This window comes from Sebastes fasciatus, chromosome 19 (assembly GCF_043250625.1).
Source record: "Sebastes fasciatus isolate fSebFas1 chromosome 19, fSebFas1.pri, whole genome shotgun sequence".
NCBI lineage: Eukaryota > Metazoa > Chordata > Actinopteri > Perciformes > Sebastidae > Sebastes > Sebastes fasciatus.
This window is the reverse complement of record NC_133813.1, coordinates 9488627-9509995: the sequence shown is the minus strand read 5'-3', so window position 1 is coordinate 9509995 and position 21369 is coordinate 9488627. Positions and strand designations below refer to the sequence as shown.

At 42.2% G+C, this 21369-nt stretch overlaps 2 protein-coding genes across 6 annotated transcripts in view; one reads left to right on the top strand and one right to left on the bottom strand.

Moving 5' to 3' along the window:
* Positions 1 to 875: 875 nt before the first annotated feature.
* Positions 876 to 17268, top strand: LOC141756872 (uncharacterized). Its single transcript, XM_074616828.1, has 13 exons — positions 876 to 1108; positions 5682 to 7677; positions 8178 to 8573; positions 9016 to 9055; positions 9289 to 9434; positions 12782 to 12814; positions 13128 to 13214; positions 13353 to 13553; positions 14405 to 14584; positions 15196 to 15408; positions 15602 to 15721; positions 15988 to 16128; positions 16762 to 17268. The coding sequence occupies exons 2-13, from the start codon at positions 5758 to 5760 to the stop codon at positions 16831 to 16833; spliced, it is 3549 nt and encodes a 1182-aa protein (XP_074472929.1). The 5' UTR covers positions 876 to 1108; positions 5682 to 5757; the 3' UTR covers positions 16834 to 17268.
* Positions 17269 to 18682: 1414 nt separating this feature from the next.
* tjp2a (tight junction protein 2a (zona occludens 2)) overlaps positions 18683 to 21369 on the bottom strand; it is a 39141-nt gene continuing 36454 nt past the window's right edge. For all 5 annotated transcript variants that reach the window (XM_074616826.1, XM_074616822.1, XM_074616825.1 and 2 more), the window contains one exon: positions 18683 to 21356. In XM_074616826.1, coding sequence (XP_074472927.1) covers positions 21206 to 21356 — 151 coding nt within the window. In that variant the 3' untranslated portion in view covers positions 18683 to 21205. The remainder of the gene's footprint in view (positions 21357 to 21369) is intronic.

Here is a 21369-nt window from a genome sequence, read left to right as displayed (position 1 = left end):
ATAGTTACCTCAATCGCATGACTCCTGAAATGATTTAAAGAAAAAAAACTACATATACGCATTTCTTATTATTGATAAATGAAGAGATTAAATGTAATTTCAAAATTCAGTGAGGAATTATTGCAAATTAATGCTGCTTTTCCTGCATGGCCAAACATGAAATTGTTTTGAATGCTTTCTTTATTGAACACATTTAAAGATGTAAAAACAAATATATAGACAATTGAAAAAAAGGACGTCAAAACAAATATATATATAAAATATATATAAAAAAATATATATAATATATATATATATATAAATATATGTATAATATATATATATAATAATATATATTTATATATAAATATATATATATATATATATATGTAACATAAATATATATACAGTATATATATAAAAAAATATATATATAAAAACAAATATATATATAAAAATATATATATAATATATATTTAATATATAATATATATATATATATTATATAAAATATATAATATATATATATATACATTTCATAATGCCATAGTTTGTGTTATGTGCATTATATTATATTAACTTAATAACATTGGGTAAGATGGTGCTATATTTTTTTAATTCATTAATAAAGTGTAGGAAATAATTGTATGTTATACAGCATGTCATTTCCAATGTTATCTCTAACTAAAATATAGCCATCACAGGCAGAGATAACAGCGACACCACCGACCAACCGTGGGAATGTACCGGCTAACAGCGTTGCAGCAGGCGGACAGAGAGACAGCAGCTCTTCTCTGCAGGCTGATGCTGCTGCTGCTGATGGAGGAGTAGAGTAGGTGTGTGACGAGGCTCCACTCATGGCCGTAAAGAACACTTTGTGTCTGCTGCTGCACCATCATCAGCAGTGTTTTGTAAAGGCGCTTTTGTGCATCGCTAATCCGCTCTGATGTCACGGTTGCAGAAGGAGGGGCTGAGCTCTCCGCTTTAATCCGAGGAGCAAGTTGTGTCTGGAGGGACAAGCACAGCCAAACCAAACCAAACCGAGCCGAGCCGAGCAGGCACCGAGATACAGAGGGGATGTGTACTGCAGCAGCCGGACCTGGGCCTCTCCTCCTCCTCTGACATGCAGGTAAATGAGCACAATGTGAAGGGGAGCTGTGTTTATTATAGTGGAGGCTATAAGGAGGAATGTGTTCAGGTCGTTTTTTGCTGATGGCGGATGCGACACCTGCTGAGATTTTAATCTGGACCTTCAGGAGAGAAAGAGAGAAGCATTTAGAGAGTTGACACTTCAATGCACTTTTTTTTTCCAAATGCATGTCAAGCATTATATGTATATAGATATACAGATACAGGGAGAGAGTCTGTGTATGTGAGGATATCCCAGGATATACAGTATACATGCTTCATATCCAGAATAACACCATGATCACTTATGAATTGTCCCCTGTAAGAGGTGGAGGCTGATCACTAACAGATAATAAGCACCAATCCCCCCCCAAAAAAGAAGGCTTTTGCCCTTTTAACATAATAAAAATCGTTGTGTACGTGAGGATATCCCAGGATAAACAGTATACATGCTTCATATCCAGAATAACACCATGATCAGTTATGAATTGTCCCCCTGTAAGAGGTGGAGGCTGATCACTAACAGATAATGAGCACCAATCCTCCAAAAAAAAGAAGGCTTTTGCCCTTTTAACATAATAAAAATCGTTCAAGGCCTGTGGAAGGGGATTTAAGAAGCCAGTAAGCCTTCAAAATAAAAGCACTGTGCCAATTTGGCACTTGTTCCATGGGTTTAATCTTCTCCCTCTGGATGCAAATGGCATTGGTCTACACATGTAAACACAATGTAAGTAATGTGAGTATTGATGCATCCCAACATGGACCATATGCTTGCTGTCACTGTGTGTTTGTGTGTGTGACACAGAGAGAGAGAGAGTATGAATCATGCCGTCAAGAATAGAAAGATGAGGAGAATCCTCCAAAGTGAGGTCAGTTAATGATTATTTTCATTATCTGCCCGGTAATTTTCTGGATCAATCGTTTTGATCCATTAAATGTCAGAAAATGGAAAAGTGCCCATCACAGTTTTTCAGAGCCCACGGTGATGTCTTCATGTTTGTTTGATCCAAAGATCACTTTACTGTTGCATCCTTCAAAGAAAAGCAGCAAATCCTCACAATTTAGAAACCAGGACGAGGTAATGTTTGTCATTTTTGCTTGAAATACGTAAAATTGATTATCAAAATAGTTGTTTAAATATCTGCTGATTGACTTATTGATTAATCTTGCAATCAACTAATTGTTTCAGCACATGTTAGGATGTTTAGGACAGAGTAAAGGCTACATGTTAAAGGACCAGTGTGTACCATTTAGGGGGATCTATTGGCAGAAGTGGAATATTAATAGTCCGCAATGTTGCACCGCCATGTTTCAGCTGTAGCCCAGCAGAACAGACAAACCCTTTTCCTGCTTGGGCCGGAGTCGATAATGTTACTCACTCTCGTCGCCGCCGCTCTCTCTCGCCTCACCATCACTTCCCACACACGCACACTAAGCACTGGCTCTGCTCCAAATGACCTACACTACTCTCACAACAACTGGCTCTAGAGAGGGCCATCCGCGTTTTCGCGTCGGAGTTCTCCTACACGCTTGGCACACTGGAGAGGCTTCAGTTGGTTGCAATCTGCAACCCTGCAACATCCTACACACTGCACCTTTTTAAGGTCAGTGTAGTGTAAGGGCCTGGGTTAAGGGCACAATTTAAACTCGGGTTGATACAATATAATAATGTGATATGAGGCTAGATATCACTTGCATAATGTATGTGGTAGTTCATTTCATGAATGCAACCTTTTAATGTTGCCTTTTCCTGATAGCTGCACCTCCCAGTGTCTCGGTCTGTTAACCTCATCAGTTCAGAGATATGATATTATGGCGTAAGATAACACAATCATTTTTAACCCCTTCTTTCAAAATCTATTTTTAATCTAAATGTTTCACCAGATGATTTACAATTTTTACTACTCCTGATTTTTTTGCCAAATTGCTATTTTAAACACTGTGTTGTATTTCGCACTCGTGTTTACAGGGACTGCAGGTGCAAATTATCTTAAAGGTCAGATGCAGTTGTTTTTTTAATTTGACAAGGTCCTTGATAAGCAAGCACTGAAACTAAACAGATTCATATTTAGTCGTTTTCTGAGCTTGTTTGATTGTCGAGGGTGAGTGAAATGAACAGTGAATGCTTTTACCTGTTTGGTCATCATATTTGCAGAACTTATGATGGTTTATCAAAATTAACTTCGGGGAAAATACTTTCTAAAAGCACCAATAGTCATAAAAGTCATAAAAGAGATAAGTGGTTGCTCTGTGTACTCAACCGTAAGGCAAAAACGAGTCAGGTGTTCTTGGAAAACGGGGAAAAATCAGGAAGGAAACACATTAAAAAGTCTTTATTATAGTGACTAAATCATTAATAATGCCAACATGTTTCGACCAGTGTACGTCTTTGTCAGGGCTTGTTTTTTTAAGCCCCCAGAGGTTGAAACGTGTTGGCTTTTTTAATTATTTAGCCATTACAGTAATGGCTTTTTAATATATGTCCTTCCTCGTGTGCCACTTGTTTTAATATTTTGGAGGTCCTGGATTGCGTTCCTGTCTGCACCAATAGTCTAATCAGCCCCAAAATATTATTAAACAGAACATTATTGACATTGCTTAGAGCTCTGGGAAATTTTGAAGGTCATTTTTCACAATTTTCTGACATCTTAATAGACTAAATGGTTCTATTATGATCTGTTAATTATTAAAACAACTGACAGGTACACTGATAATGAAAATAATTTGATCTGTAATGCTTTTCATTGTCATTGAGCCCTAATTTTAGGCACATAATGGAGAGAGTTAAAGACTAATGAACACTAGACGTATAGCACACGTGTGCAGTCGGTGTGTGCTAGTCGGTCAGTATAAGATCAACGAGTTAATGGGCTAGTAAATCCCCCACCCCGCAGCTTTCACTGCAGCCTGACAGATGGAAGTGCAGTGCTCGGCTCACAGCTCTACAGGCCTGTGCGTTTCACTGCCGCGCTGCCAGGGCCATCTGTGACCCCGCCTCCCCCTCCTCCGAGTCACCCGACCATCGCCGTCCACCCCGAAATGCAAGGCAGAGCGGGACATTAGCCACCCTGGGAGTTCGCCCTCGCTCCTGCTGCGTCCCCTCATGTTCCCTCCCCAGCACTTGTGGTTTGTTCTCAGATTACAGGATCCACATTAACCTTTGACCTCTGTGTCTTCCATCTGTCCACTTGTTCATTTTCAAAAGTCCAAAATGTATTTATCTGCACATATTAGATGACGACCACATCAGTAAACCTTCTGCTGCCTCTTAATCCAATATGATTCATGAATGTAGACAATCTCATGTATACAGTCACACATGTATGGATTCATTGAGGTCAGATAAATAACTTATGAGAGCAGCTTCAGTGAAACATATGGAGTAGCAATAATGAAACAAATGCTTTTGAGCTTCCATGTAGGCCTGCATAAACAAGCTTTTTTCTTTCTGTAAATCAGACTTTACAGTTGTCTCCATTGGTGACCTTTTCTGGAACCAGCTTATTATTCCTGAAGCATCAAGCGGGATTGCGTTCTGGTGTCCTTTCTCAGCGCGTTGACCTCAGACACGGTGAAGCCTGTGATAACTGATGGGTACCCTGATAGCCTCGTCATATTAAATAAATATCAAAACTGGGCATCTCACTCACAGAGGGCATTTATTATTCAGATCAGTGCCCTATCTATCTCTCTCTGTCTGTCAGGTCTTATCTGATACCAGAGAGATGTCCCTCCTTGTCCTTCCACCCTGCCTCCTCCTCTTCGTCCTTTACTCTCTTCCCGTCATGTGCCATCTGCCAGCCGCTGGTGGACGGATGAATGTGGTACAGATTACAGTGCAGTGCACGCCCAGATGAATCCCAGAGGATTTAGGTTTTTACTATTAGCAATATAGATAAAGGGAGTCCCCGGCCTGATTCGCAGCATCACTGTAATATTCCTTTTTGTGTGTGTGTGTGTGTGTGTGTGTGTGTAATCTCAGGTTGGAGAGATGTTGGGATTAATTAGCCATAGTAGCATGTACATTTTCAGAATGAAGGAAACGCAAACTTGATGATAACAGTAAGTTAAACTGAGTGGCATTGTTAACGTAGACCAAGGGCCCTATCTTTCACCCGGCGCAGAGCAACTGTCATTGTTAGTTTCAGACTGATGCAGTTGTCATTTCACGCCCAGTGCCCACGTTGTGTAAGTAGCAAATGTACTTGCTCACAACTGTGCGCCCATGGGTGTGTTGGTCTTAAAATCGGGTGTGTGAAAATGTTTTTAGTCTCTCGAGGAAATCATTCTATAGACTAAATGTTTGAATAATCAACAGATTCAATCAATAGTTGAATCCCTAGTTGTCTTAACACAAAGCAAATGTCCAAAAACATTGTATATCTGCTCAAAGCGAGACTAAGAAGCAAGCATTCAATGCCACTTTTCAATGCTGATTGCTATGGAGATATTTGAGTCTGTATTAATGTTCAGTATCCTAATGAGGTTTCTGTTTTACATGTAAAGTTAAACCATTCCTCGGGCCTCTCATGTGTCTAATTTGACTTCTCCTGTTTATATCCCGTCTCTGCCAGGCTGTGCTATGAGCGGGGTTTTCTTGGAGACAAGACGAGCATGTTCTGAAAATTGGAGTCGGATCACACCCCAGCCATGAGCCACAAGTATCAGGGAGAGGCATCCGGGGAAGCAGGCGAGGACCACAAGGTGCCTCCGAGGAGCAGGCAGCCCAACGGCACGTCGCCCGGGGAACCTCCAGTACGTCGGTCCTGGAGGCCATGTCAGATGCTCAACCAGGATGGGGAACCGAACCCCCATCACCATCATCATCAGCCTCCTCACCAACACCACCCACCCACAGGTCGCGGACCCCCTCGGCATCGCCGGCGGCCTCCATCGGGGCAGGGCCAGAGCCAGGCTCAGAGTCCCGGTCTGGTCCCGTCGGTGACTCCTACCAGGCCAGACGGGGACGAGAGTCGAGACACTGAGCCTCGTCCCGCCCAGCAACCCCGCCCTGCTGTCACCCGTTACCGTCGTCATGGCGACCCTAACCCCAGACTCAGAGGTCACAGACAGAGGCAACCAATCAGAGAGATGCAGGACTCTTCACCTGGTGCGGATGAGAAAGACGGTCCAGCAGAGGTGCAGGTAAAGCAACGCTCATCAGATGATCCTGTGACCGACCAAGTGCAGGACAGGGGATCTCCTCACCAGTCTCCCGTTGCTGTTGTCACCCCCACCCACCTCTCACCTGGTCCTGCAACCAACAACATTCAACTTCACCCACAACACACTCCTCCTGCTGAGGCAGAAGAGGACCTCCAGGAGCATAAAGTGGAGTGTGAAAAGGAATCGGAGGAAGTTAAGGAGAAGGACGAAGAACAAGAACAGGAACAGGAACAGGAACAGGAACAGGAACAGGAACAGGAACAGGCGGAGGACGATGTAGACCACCACTCAACCGCAGGCCACTCCAGCTGCGGCCATAGCGACGTGCAGGCAGTTGATGACGGAGCAGAGGAACGTGCGGGGAGGGTGGAGGAGGATCAGGAAGAAGTGATGGATGATGTCGCGGAGGACATTGCAGCTCAGGGAAGTGAAATCACTGATCTCTGCTCCGACACGGAGAGCGCCGCCTCGCTCAGCATGGACGGACCTCTCCACAGCCCGCCGCCACTCCAGTCTCCGACTCCTCCTTCGTCCCCAGATGTTCCACCTTTCCCCCAGCTGGACCACTTCAGTGAGGATACCAGTATGAGCCCTGTGCCCGACAACGACCTGCTACCTGAAGATGAAGACGAGGATTGCTCTGAATCGTGCTCGCTGTCTCACTTCACTTCCTGCTCTGACTCTTATCCTAAAACCTATGCAGACTTTTATACAGAGTCCCACCAAAAATCGTACCAGGAGCCTGTCTACGAGTCGTACTCGGAGCCAAAATCCCATCCTAACTCTTTTCCTGAGCCCCTTAAGACCTCCTACCCCGAGTTACAGAGAGAACCTCGCAGGCAGTCTGGTTGGAGGAATGAGTCTAATGAAGCCCAGCAGGAGTCCCGCCATGAGCCCTTTACCAGCCATAGACAGGAGAATGTACAAAGAGGGACTCCATCCTCCCCCACTAAGGGCTCCCATCATGCCCCAAGGCAGAGCAGAGACCGCAATTCTCATCACTCCCCTCCGGACCGCTCTGTTGGTTGCCGATTGCACCACTATGACGGACAGTCTGACGATGAGGGGGACAGCGCCGATCAAAGTCCCGTTCCCAAAAGTCACAGGCAGGCACCCAGACAAGCAGAAACCCAGGCCAAGAGCCCCTCGTCTGGGCAGAGCAGCTCAGGAGATGCCCAGGAGGAGCAGAATGCGGTGGGTCTCCAGGGGGAAGAGGATACGAGGGGCTCGGGAGACGCCATCAGCCTGGCGATTAAAGACATTAGGGAGGCGATTGAGGAGGTGAAGACGAAGACGGTGCGCTCCCCCTATACACCTGACAAGCCTGTGGAGCCGATTTGGGTGATGAGGCAGGAGGTCAGCCCCACAGAGGAGGTATACCCACTGCAGACTACAGCTGGACATGTAAGTGTGACCTGCTGACAATAGACTTGTCCATGTTGTGATTGCATATGCTGCAAACACGATTGAGAAACCCTGGGTTGATCGATATCCATGTTGTATCTTGTTTGTTTAACATGTACATAAACAGAAATGTAAAAGTGACAAATTTAGGGTTACGTTATTATCAAGACTAATTTCTTGATATGTCTTAGTGCCATTTCTTTTTCTCACTCAAAATGTTGAACTATACCTTTAAGGCTGTGCTGATGAGTGACATTGCCCAAGGAGTTTGGTCTGCAGTGTTGCAATAATTCAATTAGATTTCATTGCAAGTTTTGACAACAAGATTTACATCCCTGGGTCTCATTTCATCTTGTGTTGGATTAATGCCCAAATCCTGAATCATTTATTACCGGACTAAGGTGTCGGCTGAGTTGCTGTAGATGCATTGCAGTTTGAAAGGAGTAATTTAAAAAAAAAAAAAAAATACTTTTTTTATTGTCTCTGTTTCCTCCTCTCAGTCTTCTCCTCACTCCCCCGCTCAGTCGGTGTCTGAGTCTCCGTCCCGCTACGCCTCAGTTCCAGTTCGGGAGCCGGTCAGTCCGCATAGAGCTGAGTCAGCCAGAGCGCTTCATCCTCAGCATTATCCCCAACAGCAGCCCCAACAAAACCATCATCATCACCACCACCACCACCCCCAAGGCCACCACTCACAGCAGAGGGACAACACGAGGCCGCCACCGCAGACATACACACAGCCACACATGCCACCTAATCAGCATCACCAACGTCAACATCAGCATCAGCATCAACAACAGAATCAACATCAACAACCGCAGCATCAGCAGCTTCCAGCTCAGCGGCCGCGACCTCAAGTTCAGCCGCAGTCGCCTCCACAGCAGCCGTCTGTCCAGGAGGTGAGAGTTTGTGAATAAACATCGATAAAACCATAGAATATGGAATCGAAGATGCTCCTTATATCTCCAGAGCTTGCCCGAGATTCATCAAATTTTTAAGTTTTCTTCAGTGTCAAAGTAATCCAGTGACCGGTGTCTGGACAGGAACCTCTTTTTGCTAATTCGGCTTACTGTTAATGCTGCCAATTTGCCGAAATGTAAACAAATACAGGCTAAAAAAACACCTGGGCTCCAGTTGTAGACCACTGCGTATCTCACTAACTCCATGGCAACATGGATGATAAATCCTGCAAAGGCAGGCATCTTTTACAAGGTGTTTATCTGCCAGCAGCTGACAGCAGTAAAAGTCTTGCAGAATTTAAATGAGTTAGGAGAGACCTGCAGTATGCAAGTAGAAATAATATGGATGGTGATGTAGTTTTTCCCTTTTGTGCCTTCTCAGCTTCGCAGATCTCTTCCTCAGTTTCCAACTTTTGTGGATGGTGAGTGGCCTCGCATATGAAAATCATATCATTCTCAGCTCTTGCTCCATTCTTTTGATATGTTGACATAAGGAGGCATACGTGTTACATATTACATTTTACAATCTCTTAATTGTATTTTATGTTCTTGGCCGTGTTCTCATATTTCAAAAATGTCCCAATATTGTAGATGTTGGTTATAGTTTTGCCAGATCATTGTAAATGTGCCTAACAAATGCATTTGGTTCATGCAGTCCCGGGACCATGCGACCCTGAAGACCTTATTGACGGCATCATCTTTGCAGCGACCTACCTGGGCTGCACCCACCTGCTGTCAGAGAGGACGCCCACAAAGAGCGCCCGCATGCAGCAGGCACAGGAGGCCATGAACAGAGTCCGGGTGAGAGCAGCTTATTTGATTTCATCCTGCAGTCTTCCGTTCACTTACTCACTATTTACTATATGATAGACATTCAGTAGTTTACTCTATAGTGAGCAGGAAATTATAAATAATACAACTATATCAGGCTAATTTGGGGGAAACTAAGACATCTAGGCTGTTCCCATTTGATGGAATGGCATAGCCATAAAAAACATGGAATATTTTCTCTGCACAAGGACTATTTACCTGGATTCAACCAAATTCTGCTCGGACGTGATTGATCAATACTACTCGGACTACAAACAGAAACCAGAACGCTTCCGATGCTGAAATCTTGTCCCGTTGGCTACAGATTCTGCATACGAATCTGTTTATAGAGATTAATCTGGCACAAATGTCCACTTGGACTAGAGGATGAACTGATTAGAATTTGGTGGTCAAAGGTCAAAACTTTTTGGCCAATCTCAGGAATTCATATGCTAATTATGACACACAAATGTCTAACAGGATAAAATGATGTGATGACATTTTGGACAGACATGGATGTAAACTGCATCTTGACTGATTGGCGGAGGCATAAACTTCGAGGCGGTAATTCTAGTTGAATTAATAATAACGTTACAACAGACTCCAAGGAGCTCAAAGATCAAACCCACAGCAGTTCCTCGGGTTTGGAGATACATTTTCTAACACACTTCAGATCATCAGTGATGTAACTGAGGTTTGCTTCATATATTCTGGTCTTTTAAAGTCAGAAACCCTCAGCAGGCCACACAGCCAGCGGGCAAAAAAGTCCCTGGGTTTGTGCTTGATGCATCATCCTCACATCACTGCTCCTGATCCACAGTCATGCAGCTCCACTGGATGTTATATAAACTGTTGAGCAAGGCTGCGAGGCTCTGGAGACCGTAGACCCCGCTTTCTGCTCCAGTCGCAATGCATGATGTCACGCAAGGAGAAAACACTAACGTTGATCACAGTGATCCCACTAAGTATATCCGCCCATATAAACGTGGCTTGTATCATATATGGTTTCACATGGAACTTTCACATGAAAAGACATTTGCGCTCCCTGTGGGAGTGAAGTTGGAGTCAGTTGAGGGCCTGTGGTGTCAGGCAGCGAGTGCGAAAGATGGCTTACTGTGACAGAATGGCATTCAAACATAGAATTGCGTGAGCGGGAAAGTCGAGCGAAGAAAGTCAGATGGAAGGAAGAGAACACGAGCTGAGACAAACTTTCTGCTTTCTGGACGGTTGACTGACAGATCCAGGACACCGCCTCCGTTAAGGTCTGAGAAACCTACAGGGAGGGAGACATTTAGAGACAGTATAATGATGAGAGGGATACATAAGTCATTGTACTTTTCTTAGAATGGAAAAGACAGAGAGGAGGATTGCTGTCTAACAGGCTGGCATCTCACTTGTAGGGTTGCACTGATCCGACTCAAAGAACTGGCTGATACAGAGTAGCGATCTGATACCAGGGATCTTTTTTTCCCCCAAATTTAAAATCCGTAAACCTCTGTGTGTGGAATGGGTTAAGGGTTTTGAAAAAAAATCATACATACACAGTTACATACGATATAAAATATATTGATAAATAAGTTGATTGAAATGAAAAGATATTGTGCTATGTTTAAATGGTCTTTAAGTACCGAATATAAAAAAGGAAAGTAAGAGTATTGCCATCTTGGATATCCACATAGTCACGATGGAAGCTGATAATTCTAGGGGCGCTTTCACAAGCCATAATCTGTTTGACCAGCCCGAATCAGAATTACATTGATTATTTTGGTTCGTTTTCTGTTTAGTCTGATTTAGTTTCACAGCGCACAAATTAAAATGGACCAAATAAAGAAAACGTATTTGCTGAGGGTTGTGTACAAAGGAGTGAATTGATCTTTTTCGTCACGAGAGCTGCCATGCCTACGCAAGGAATCACAGACTTTGAAATATTGCAATCAAAGTTTTTACACTTTGACTCGGCACTAATCTATTATGTGCACGAATACCTTCTCCTCCAGTTTATCTCAAATTACTTTATAAACGTTACTGTATTTGTGGACTTTATTTAGCATATTCTGTAAGTTCTCTTCGGCCCAGATTTCAAGCAAACATCAGACTTCTGCAGAAGTCCAGGTCAGTCCTCTCCCACTCATGTTAACCTGTCCTTGACCTGTGTCCATCCCAACAAATGCCCGTACAGCAAGCCTGCATTTTGGCTTGCTTGGAAACGATCCAAGACCACCTCTCACAAGCGGTCTCCGACTGGTTGTTTTGGTCCGCACCAGAATACGATTACTGCGTTCACAACTGCCCAAACGTACTGCACCAGATTTCGATCAAATATCTTGTTTTGTCAGACCAACAGTCCAAAACCCAAACATACAGTCAACATTAACGTTAATGGGTCTTTTTATTTATTTATTTATTTATTTAAAAGGATCCCCATTAGCTGATGCCAATGGCACCAGCTAGTCTCTCTGGGGTCCGAAATACAGTACATCATATTTACTTTATACAACATCACATTTGTGTTACGATATGTTTACCTCATATTCACTTTTAACTGCGTTATATTATGCCTCAATTTTCTTCAACATTCTTTAATTTTTACATTAATTCTTTTTCACAGCAGACTTGTCATCGTAGGAAAAGCACATGTTACTAACAACATTAACAGTGATTAATGACAACACCTATATCCAGCGACTGCTGACCAAAGCTTTCACACAGTTCAATTATTAAAAGCGCAGCTCTTGCAACTTGAAAATCTTTAAAAATATGATTCTAATATAACAAGTCTAAATTGCTCACCCTGAATATACCTTTCACTTAGCGTACAACATATTAGAGCCGCCTCTGTTGAAATGACATTAACAGTTGTTTGAATCCAGGTAGAAGCTACAATCATTTTTGATTTCACATATTCAATCTAATCAAACCTGAAACCTTGAAACCACACAGACACAGTTCAGAGAGCAAATGGTGGCACAAGCCAACATTTTTAAAACACAAACCCTGAGGTGGCGTGAGTCGTCTGCCAGAAACACATGAGGCCGCTTGTCTGTCTTCAGGGTCATTTGTGTCACACTGATGAAGAGGAAACTTTTGATCATGTTTATTGCAAAGGCCTCTGGCAGGCTGCTGTTGTCAGATGTGATAGACAGTAACATCACTGTCCTCCCACTCTCACGTACACAACATACACCTTTAAGGTCCCTTTGTCCCTTAATTTGGCATTTGGAATGGAGACGGTGAATGAGGCGATTGGGTTATTGTCGAGCCACCCAAAAAGCTATTGTCTTATACTGTTGTCTTTGAGTCTATTGCTGAGTCTCTATTTTGCTTTCTGATCACCGCAGGCTGCTCAGAAACAGGCAAAGAACAGGAAAAAGGTAAGCTCGTTAAGCTTGTCTCTCTGTGATTGTATGCTTCATGTAAAAGATGAAGTGTGAAGCTACAGTATGTGAAGCTAATGTTAGATAAGGAGAACATCCATGCAGATGTGACTGACATTGATTGTATTGTTTAGTTTGTCGTATGCAGATTGCATGAGACATCTGTGTTTTTTCATTCATTAGTCTAATTTGTAGCCGTTAGATTTGATGGCTCTTGACAGCTGTGACGCTGCTCTCCTTCGCCGCCGTTCATCAACCTGTTGCTTCTTCTGTTCACTTCTCTTCTTGTTGTGTCTCTCCGGCTGCGCAGAGCCCCGACGGGGAGGCTGTTTCCACTGCTGAGGTTGATCTGTTCATGTCCACGCAGAGGATCAAAGTCCTCAATGCAGACACTCAGGTATAAAAGTGATAACATGCATTCCATCCTTACCATACGTTATCAATATCTATATCTTAAATCCTTCTGGGAGGGACAATGTCATCGTACAAAGAGAGATCATATCTTTCGTCATCATCATCTTTTTTGGATCACCAGGAGTCTTTAATGGACCTGCCACTGAGGACGATCTCCTACATAGCCGACATCGGTAACATGGTGGTGCTGATGGCCCGGGGGAAGATGGTGCGCTCCCGTAGCGCACAGGACAACCTAGACAACACAGCTGAGCAAACCACCATGACCCACGATGACAGACGGCTGTACAGGATGATCTGCCATGTCTTCGAGTCCGAGGATGTGAGTTATTGATTATTAATTTGTTATTATTGTATTATCTATTTATTAGCATTAAACCATACTATTTGGATGCTTGCATTTGGGTTTACTGCTCAACACTGCCATGGCAGTAACTGAAAACATTTGTGAGCTGAGGTTGGATTAGCAAACAGAAACCACCATGGTTGACTACGGCATTATTTGAAGCAATACTCTAGTTACATACAATACTACTGTAGTTAGTTATTTTCAACATACTTATACTATGACTTTTGAGCATTTTTTTGACAGGTAAAACTATTAATTTTTTCACGACATACTATACTATGACTTTTTTGACACACTAAACTTTTTTGCATTTTTTTCGACATACTGTACTATGACTTTTTTAAAAAAAAATAGACAAAATAAAGCAAAAGTCATATTGCAGTATGTTGAAAGAAAATGCAAAAAGTCATAGTATGTCGAATTTTTTTTTTTTTTTTAAAAGTCATACTATGACTCATAGTGTGGTATTTCAAAAAAAGTCATAGTATAACATGTCGAAAAAATTGTCAAAGTTTGACATGTAAAAAAAAATGCTAAAAAGTCATGGTATAGTATGTCGAAAAAAAATCAAAAAGTCATAGTATAGAATGTCGAAAAAAATTATATTTTAATATCATAACAAAGTCAAAAGTCATAGCAAAGTATGTCAGTATTCCATTAAAAACACATAACAAAAGTTATAGTATAGTATGTCATACAAATGACACAAGAAAGTCATAGTATGCCAAAAAAAAAGAAAAATGTTGGGGTTAGCTTCCCACATAAAAGACTATGAAAGTTACCCGTCACTCATGAGCTCTCGTCCTCCTTTTCCTCTCTCCCAGGCCCAGCTGATTGCTCAGTCCATCGGCCAGTCTTTCAGCGTCGCCTACCAGGAGTTCCTCAGGGCCAACGGCATCGACCCCGAGGATCTGAGCCAGAGGGAGTACAGCGACCTGCTCAACACTCAGGACATGTACAACGACGACCTCATCCACTTCTCCAAGTCCGAGAACTGCAGAGATGTAAGTGAACCAGCAGGTGGCAGCACAGTCACAGGAGTTTTTAATGTACCTCTTGTGCTGAAATTAAGTACAATGTTTAACTTCAAAAATAAACTTTTACTAATTTAATAAAATATTCCACATAACATATTGATTGACCTTCACATGTTGTATGAATTATGCAACCTCTGTACATATAAAGAACCCTTCAGTTCAAGGTCAAGTCAGGTTATCATAAATATTTGACCGCAAATGAGCCATTATTTTCTGCTCAACCGGCTCTGTTAGTTTGCCTTCCAGTGGTTCAGATGAACAGCTGGTTTTGGAGTCACAGCTGTGTGACAGTTTAAAAAAAAAAAAAGTTACCAACCTCTGGTATGAAGGTGAATTGAGACGCTATCTCGAGGTCTGACCTCATACCCCCGTCTCCTGTCGCCTCGCATTTTTCAGAATGGTGCAGCGTCACTCTTTCTTGTTGTTTGGATGACTACTTCACTAGAAGAGGATTAAAGATTTGAATTAGAACAGTGATGTTTCCATAGTCTTCATAAACTTTATAGTGTGTACACTCTAAGAGCTCAATCTGCCTTCGAAAGGTTGTACAAATAAAGCTGGATGTGGTTCCTCGGCAGGTTTACATTGAGAAGCAGAAAGGAGAGATCCTGGGTGTGGTGATAGTGGAGTCGGGCTGGGGGTCCATCCTCCCCACCGTCATCATCGCCAGCATGATGCATGTTGGGCCGGCTGAGAAGTCTGGTCGACTCAACATCGGAGACCAGATCATGACCATCAACGGGACGAGTCTGGTGGGTTTACCGCTCAGCACCTGCCAGAGCATCATCAAGGTAAACTAAATAATTATTATTATTATTAGTTAGTTGTTTCTGTTCTTTGTTCATTTCTAAGAATATTTTTCCACAAACGTGCAAACGGTGTGGAAGTGGGTAGGGAGAAGGTGTTGGGACCGGTTTGGAATTGGGCCTCTTAGTCTTGTTGTAACACAGGAAAACAGTACCTGTATCTCTCGCCTTCCCTCAGGGTCTCAAGTCTCAGTCCAGGATCAAGATGAACATCGTCAGGTGTCCTCCCGTCACCATGGTGCTCATCCGCAGGCCGGACCTCAGATACCAGCTGGGCTTCAGCGTCCAGAATGGCATCGTGAGTATGGGGATCACTTCCTCTGCAGCTCACACACATGGGGTTATGCTGCTGCCCCCTTTCTGCTGATTGAAGAAGAGAGATTCATAGCAACAGACATGGAGCAGTGATTGTTATGATGATGTTCAAGGACACATATACAGTTTTTACATGGTTAGTCTCAGAGTCACCTTCACTGGTAGCTTAAATATTATCCTCTGCCACAGCGGTCTTTTCTGGAGGCTGCCAGTTTCAGTCAACTCCCCCTGTGTTTTTAACTTGTTTAGATCTGCAGCCTGATGAGGGGAGGCATCGCTGAGAGAGGAGGCGTCCGCGTCGGTCACCGCATCATCGAGATCAACAGCCAGAGCGTCGTGGCGACGCCTCACGAGAAGATCGTTCAGATTCTGTCTAACGCCATGGGAGAGGTAGGAGGAGTTCTGAAGATGATGCATTTCCGAAACAAACAAAAACATTTGTTCCCACATAAAGTATACCTGGAAGTTCTACTTTGCTTTTTTTCCATTTGGTGTTAAGCTATCATCAGTGGAACTCAACATTTCCTGCACAAGTGTTTCACATTAAAGTGTTCCAGGAGCTCAAAGGGCATAATTCCTCCCTTTCCTGGTAAGACTTTGGTTTGAAATATCTGTGGGAAGAGTTTAGTTCTGTTGCCAAAGGCTTAATAGAGATTGAAAGAACAGCAAAGTTGAAGCAACTGGACTTAATTATTGAATGAAAACACATTTATCAGCTCATTAACGATGACAATTTCGGACGCAGTGATAAAACCTGTTGCTTTATGACCTTGTGACCTTTCCTCTTGCACCACTCAGGACAAACTACTGGAAAAGCTTAAAAAAATAGCTTTTTTTTTTTATTGTGGGCTATAATGATCATTGCATCCTCTAACGATTTTGAAAGAATTAGTGTTAATATTGTACATGAAATAATTAAAATAAACAAAATAATAAGTTATGCTTGAAAATGTTGAGTTGCTTTGTAAAAAAATGTCTCCTTTGTGTTTTTAATTCTCGTCATTTGGCTTCTCTCTGCTCCAGATCCACATGAAGACGATGCCTGCAGCCATGTACCGTCTGCTGACAGCACAGGAGCAACCTGTCTACATCTGAACACACACACGTCTCACATCGCATCACATCAATCTTTACTACCATCTTTCAGTTGTTTTAAATCCCTTTCTCCTCTCTCTGTATCCTGTTTGATATCACTTGACTTGCCTTAATCTGTACAGTACACTGTCATGTCAACGTGTACATCTCCAGTATGACAGCAGAAGACAGATTATCTCACTAGGCCGAGTGTTAATGTGACGTGTTATGTTCGACCAAAGAGAAATCGTGGATTTTATTGTGCATAATTTAGGTGGCGAAACAGAGTAAATATTATCTTTTGGTTAAATAGCTGTAATATCTGAATGTACTCGAAATCATGTTGGACCTATAAATTGTCAGGGCGACCCAGATGGTAAAGAACTTTTCAATTCAAGTGGTCAAGTTAAAGGGGAATGCATGTACAATTCTGCTGAATAAACTCTAAAGAAAAGACGAAGGTCAGTAAATACTGGTTTGTTTTATTCAACAGGGTTTGAACTGAACGCTGTTCGCTGTTAAATCAGAAATTAATGAAGCTCCAGTTCAAGAAAAACAAGAAATTACTGCATCGAGTTACGCAAGAAACATTTCAAACCCAGCCGTTATCTTTCTAATATACTTTCAGAATGTTAAAGATTACTATTAATTTTATCGTCTACCCGAATTCACATTAGACGCAAGCTACTTAAAGGGGAACACCGCCTAAATTAAGAATTCCAATATGTTATTTCCATGGCCGAGGAAAGTTAAATCAATATGTGTGAACGTGAGCTACTCTCTCTCAAAGCCAGAAACCAGAGAAGTTAGTCTCTGGCACTCTGTCAGGGGGGGCTGTATCATTAAAAAGTACATATCTACAGATTGGGACCATTTGTGCCAATAAAATAAGCATATTGTGTCCATTACTCCCGCCCTCGTTAGCTTTTGGCCAATAGAAACTGATGTGATTGTGACGCATCACGTCAATCCGTCATGAATGAGTCACTTCACTCAGAGCGCAATGAACTGTTCCACAGCTTGGCTTATTAGCCAGATGGCTACATAGCTGGCAGCATGGAGAAATATTTGAGTCACGCTAAACCCAAACTAGCTAAATTGAGAAAATCTGATGAGTTATATCGAGTTTGGTTTTATTGAGAACAGCGATGGCAGACCAAAATGCGTCATGTGTCTTCAGGTGACAAGCAAACAAAGTCATGAAGCTGGCCAAGCTAAAGCGACATCTGATTACAAAGCACCCGGAAGATCAGAGCAAAACAAAGTGGTATTAACATGATTCAAAGTGAAATGTGTTTCTAATCATCACTATCAATCAGGTCTGAAGTATTTAAGTTGGAAAGTTTTAGAATACAAATAGTTCCAACAGCATCTAAGAGTACAAATGGTAGTAAGTATTATACTTAATCAGTGTTATGATTATGTAGGGACATCACAAGTTTGAATTTTGGCACTCTAGTTTCTGGATTTGGGAGAGTTGTTCATGTTTACCTATATTTTTTGGACTGTCTTGAACCATAGGAATAACGTATGAATTTTGAATAATGGACGTAGTTCCCCTTTAAGTATCCACCTACTTCATGCAGTGATTATTGGCCATTCCTATTGTGCTCTCTCAAGCACATCATAAATGCCGTCCAGAGGAGAGTGTGTGCATCGCTTTACCCATCTGAACAACTATTAAATCTCACACTTCACTGTGACTTTTCACCCCACCTTGATGCGTGTGACAATTTAGAACTGGAATAAACGCTTACCTTAACACGTGATCAAGTTGGTTTCAACTATCATACCTCGGCTTTTAATCTCTCCAAACTGCTCCAAGAACAAAAGACAAAAAAACCTGACACTTCCAAGAAGACAGATTAGAAAAAATGTAAAAAAAGAGATTTATTTGAATTTACCAAGAGTCTGTTCTGAAACACTACGGAGATCACAAACTAAAAAAAGGAGAGAAAAATCACAAACTAACAGACATTTAAAAGATCAACCCACATGATTGTCGTCACCAGATGCTCCCGTTTACAAAGACTTGACCGAGTTTACTGTATTTTCAATATAAAAACATATATATGCAATAACAATGTGATTGTCTCTGGTGGCAAGCAGCTAAGAAAGACATCAGTGTTATGTTGTGCTGCACCCCTCAAATCCAATTCTTCACACCATCATGTGAACATGCCGTGCATTTTGACATCATTTACCTGCTCCGTCTGTTCCAGCTGACTTCATTCACCAAAACATGACGGAGATACAGATGTTGTATTTATGAGATCATTCTGTATCTCATAGTTACAACTTAGCATCTCCAGAATTTGTCTTTGGTGAAGACAATGTGCGTCTGTACCAAATGGCCAATAAAGGAAAAATAAAACAGTAGGAAGACAGTTTCACTAAATCTACAACTTGTATTTTGTCAGTGTTGACACACTGTTGACACATATAATACACAAAAACGTACTGAAAATATCAAATGTTTTCACAGTTGTTAAGCCCGTTTAAGAGCCCTGTGGATAGTGTTGTTCTCCGAGCTAAAATCAGAGCTACAAGGCACTTGATAATATGCCGCTTCCCAGAATGCACACACATTACACAGTGTAGTGTATATACAGCATACACACACACAATCACACACACACACAAATATCCACTCAGGAATGTAGAGGCAGGAGAGGAATAAGAAGAGGAAGACAAACACCTATTTGACATCAGAGCAGCTGCTGTCAGAGAGTGTAGAACCCTACTGACACAGTTTTACATTGTTTGAGCGTTCAAGCTATTTAACTGTGTGGAGGGTAAGAACATGATGGGGTACAAACAAAAAGAAGCACAAAACTGCTGGCTAATAGGATGTAAAACGGTCTAGATACTGTACAGTATACAGTACCATGTCTATGGTTTGGTTGCAGCATGGTGTTAACTCCAGTTTCTGCCTCCTGTTTTGCCATTACGTTCCAGTAACACAGGTAGGCGTCTGTTTTTTTCTGAAAAATAAACACGTGGCGATCTTTGAAAAGCCCAAAAGGTCATCCAACAACACGTACCGATGTTCGAAAGGTGTCTCCAGAATCCTCAAAGATGCTTTCCTGATCAAAATGGTAGCTGGCTATATGTCCTTACTCAGTTTGTATAATTGCAATGTTGTTTCTTTACATAATTTTCTGATGTTTTTGATTAATTCTTCTTTAGATTTTTCTTTTTTCCACAAAATGAGCAAGGAAATATGGCAATTGGAACAACCTGGGAACAGCTAAGCCTAAATGGGCACTGCACTAGTACCTCCAAAATTACAAATTAAGTGTAGTTTAACAACCTTCTAGGCTTTTCAAAAATCCTTGGGTATTTATCTTTCAGAAATACATGCTTAGCTCTGTGACTCAAATGTAATGGTGATACATGAGAAACAAACTGGGGCTAGTTGTACATTCACACCAAGCGTGAAGTGAACTTTTTGCGCGGCGCGATTACATACAGAGTCAATGCAAAGAGGTGGATAGACGCAAACTCGTGCCGGGTGACTCGAAGTTGAAATCAACTCGAGTGAAAAATTCGCACGACGCTGTATTGTGAAAGCCCGTCAGCGTTGATATTTTCCTCCCGTCGTCACTGACGTTGTTGAATCAGATAATGGAGGAAAAAAATATTGTTAGCTACGATGGTACATCGTATCTGTACAGAGACGGGACGACACTGTGTATAAACCACAGACCGGTTTTAACAACAACGTTGCTGTCGTATTCATGCCTAGATGACATTATGTTGAGTGTTGATGAAGCAACTACTGTGTTAGTATCCCCAGACACAACAGCGTTTTCTTCTTCGGCGTTTGGTTTCTGACATGTGGGACAAAATATCCCAGATCTATCTTCCACAACATGTACAAAGCAGCAACAGCGGTTATTTCTTCCATGGTTGATGTTGGAAATTGTGGAAAGAAAAGTTGGTATCTATGGAGACGAGCTCCTTTTCCTCTGCGGCGCATCTAGCATGAATGATCACAAATGACACCGGCGGTCCAACTCGCGCAAGTAAAAGCGAGGTGAAAATTCACTTGGCTCTTGGTGTGAATGCGACGTTAGTGTAATGGGGGCAAATAAAACCTCTTCAGACACATCAAAAGAATATATACACTGAAACATCATGTCTGTGTAAAAGGTACATCAGTAAACTTTGTAAGCATATTGTGTGTGTGTATTGAAAAGTGACTGGAATTAGTGTTGAAGTTGACATCTTTCCAGAAATCTGTCTACAAACAAAAAGTTCAGAGAGTTTACATCAAGGTAAAGCTGCATGAGCTGTTACCAAGGCAACAAACGCCGTCTGCTTGTAGTGATGACGTGGGAGGAATCCAGCCCTGTGCAGTGATGATGATGTCACTTCGTGGTTTCTCAGCCTACAGCTCGGTGTCGTTGTACCTCTGAGGATTGTAGTATCCTCTCTTGTTCTGGTCGGCCAGCTGTCTGCGGTACTCCGCCTCATCGTCCTCGTATCCTCTGGACTCGGAGTACGGCGATCTGAGGGCCTGATCGGGATTGGAGCTTGAACTGATCACACACA

Coding starts and splice junctions, on each gene's coding strand:
- LOC141756872 (XM_074616828.1), top strand. CDS start 5,758: ATGAGCCACAAGTATCAGGGAGAGGCATCCGGGGAAGCAGGCGAGGAC. Junction 7,678..8,177: donor TGCAGACTACAGCTGGACAT/GTAAGTGTGACC, acceptor TCCTCCTCTCAG/TCTTCTCCTCACTCCCCCGC. Junction 8,574..9,015: donor AGCAGCCGTCTGTCCAGGAG/GTGAGAGTTTGT, acceptor GTGCCTTCTCAG/CTTCGCAGATCTCTTCCTCA.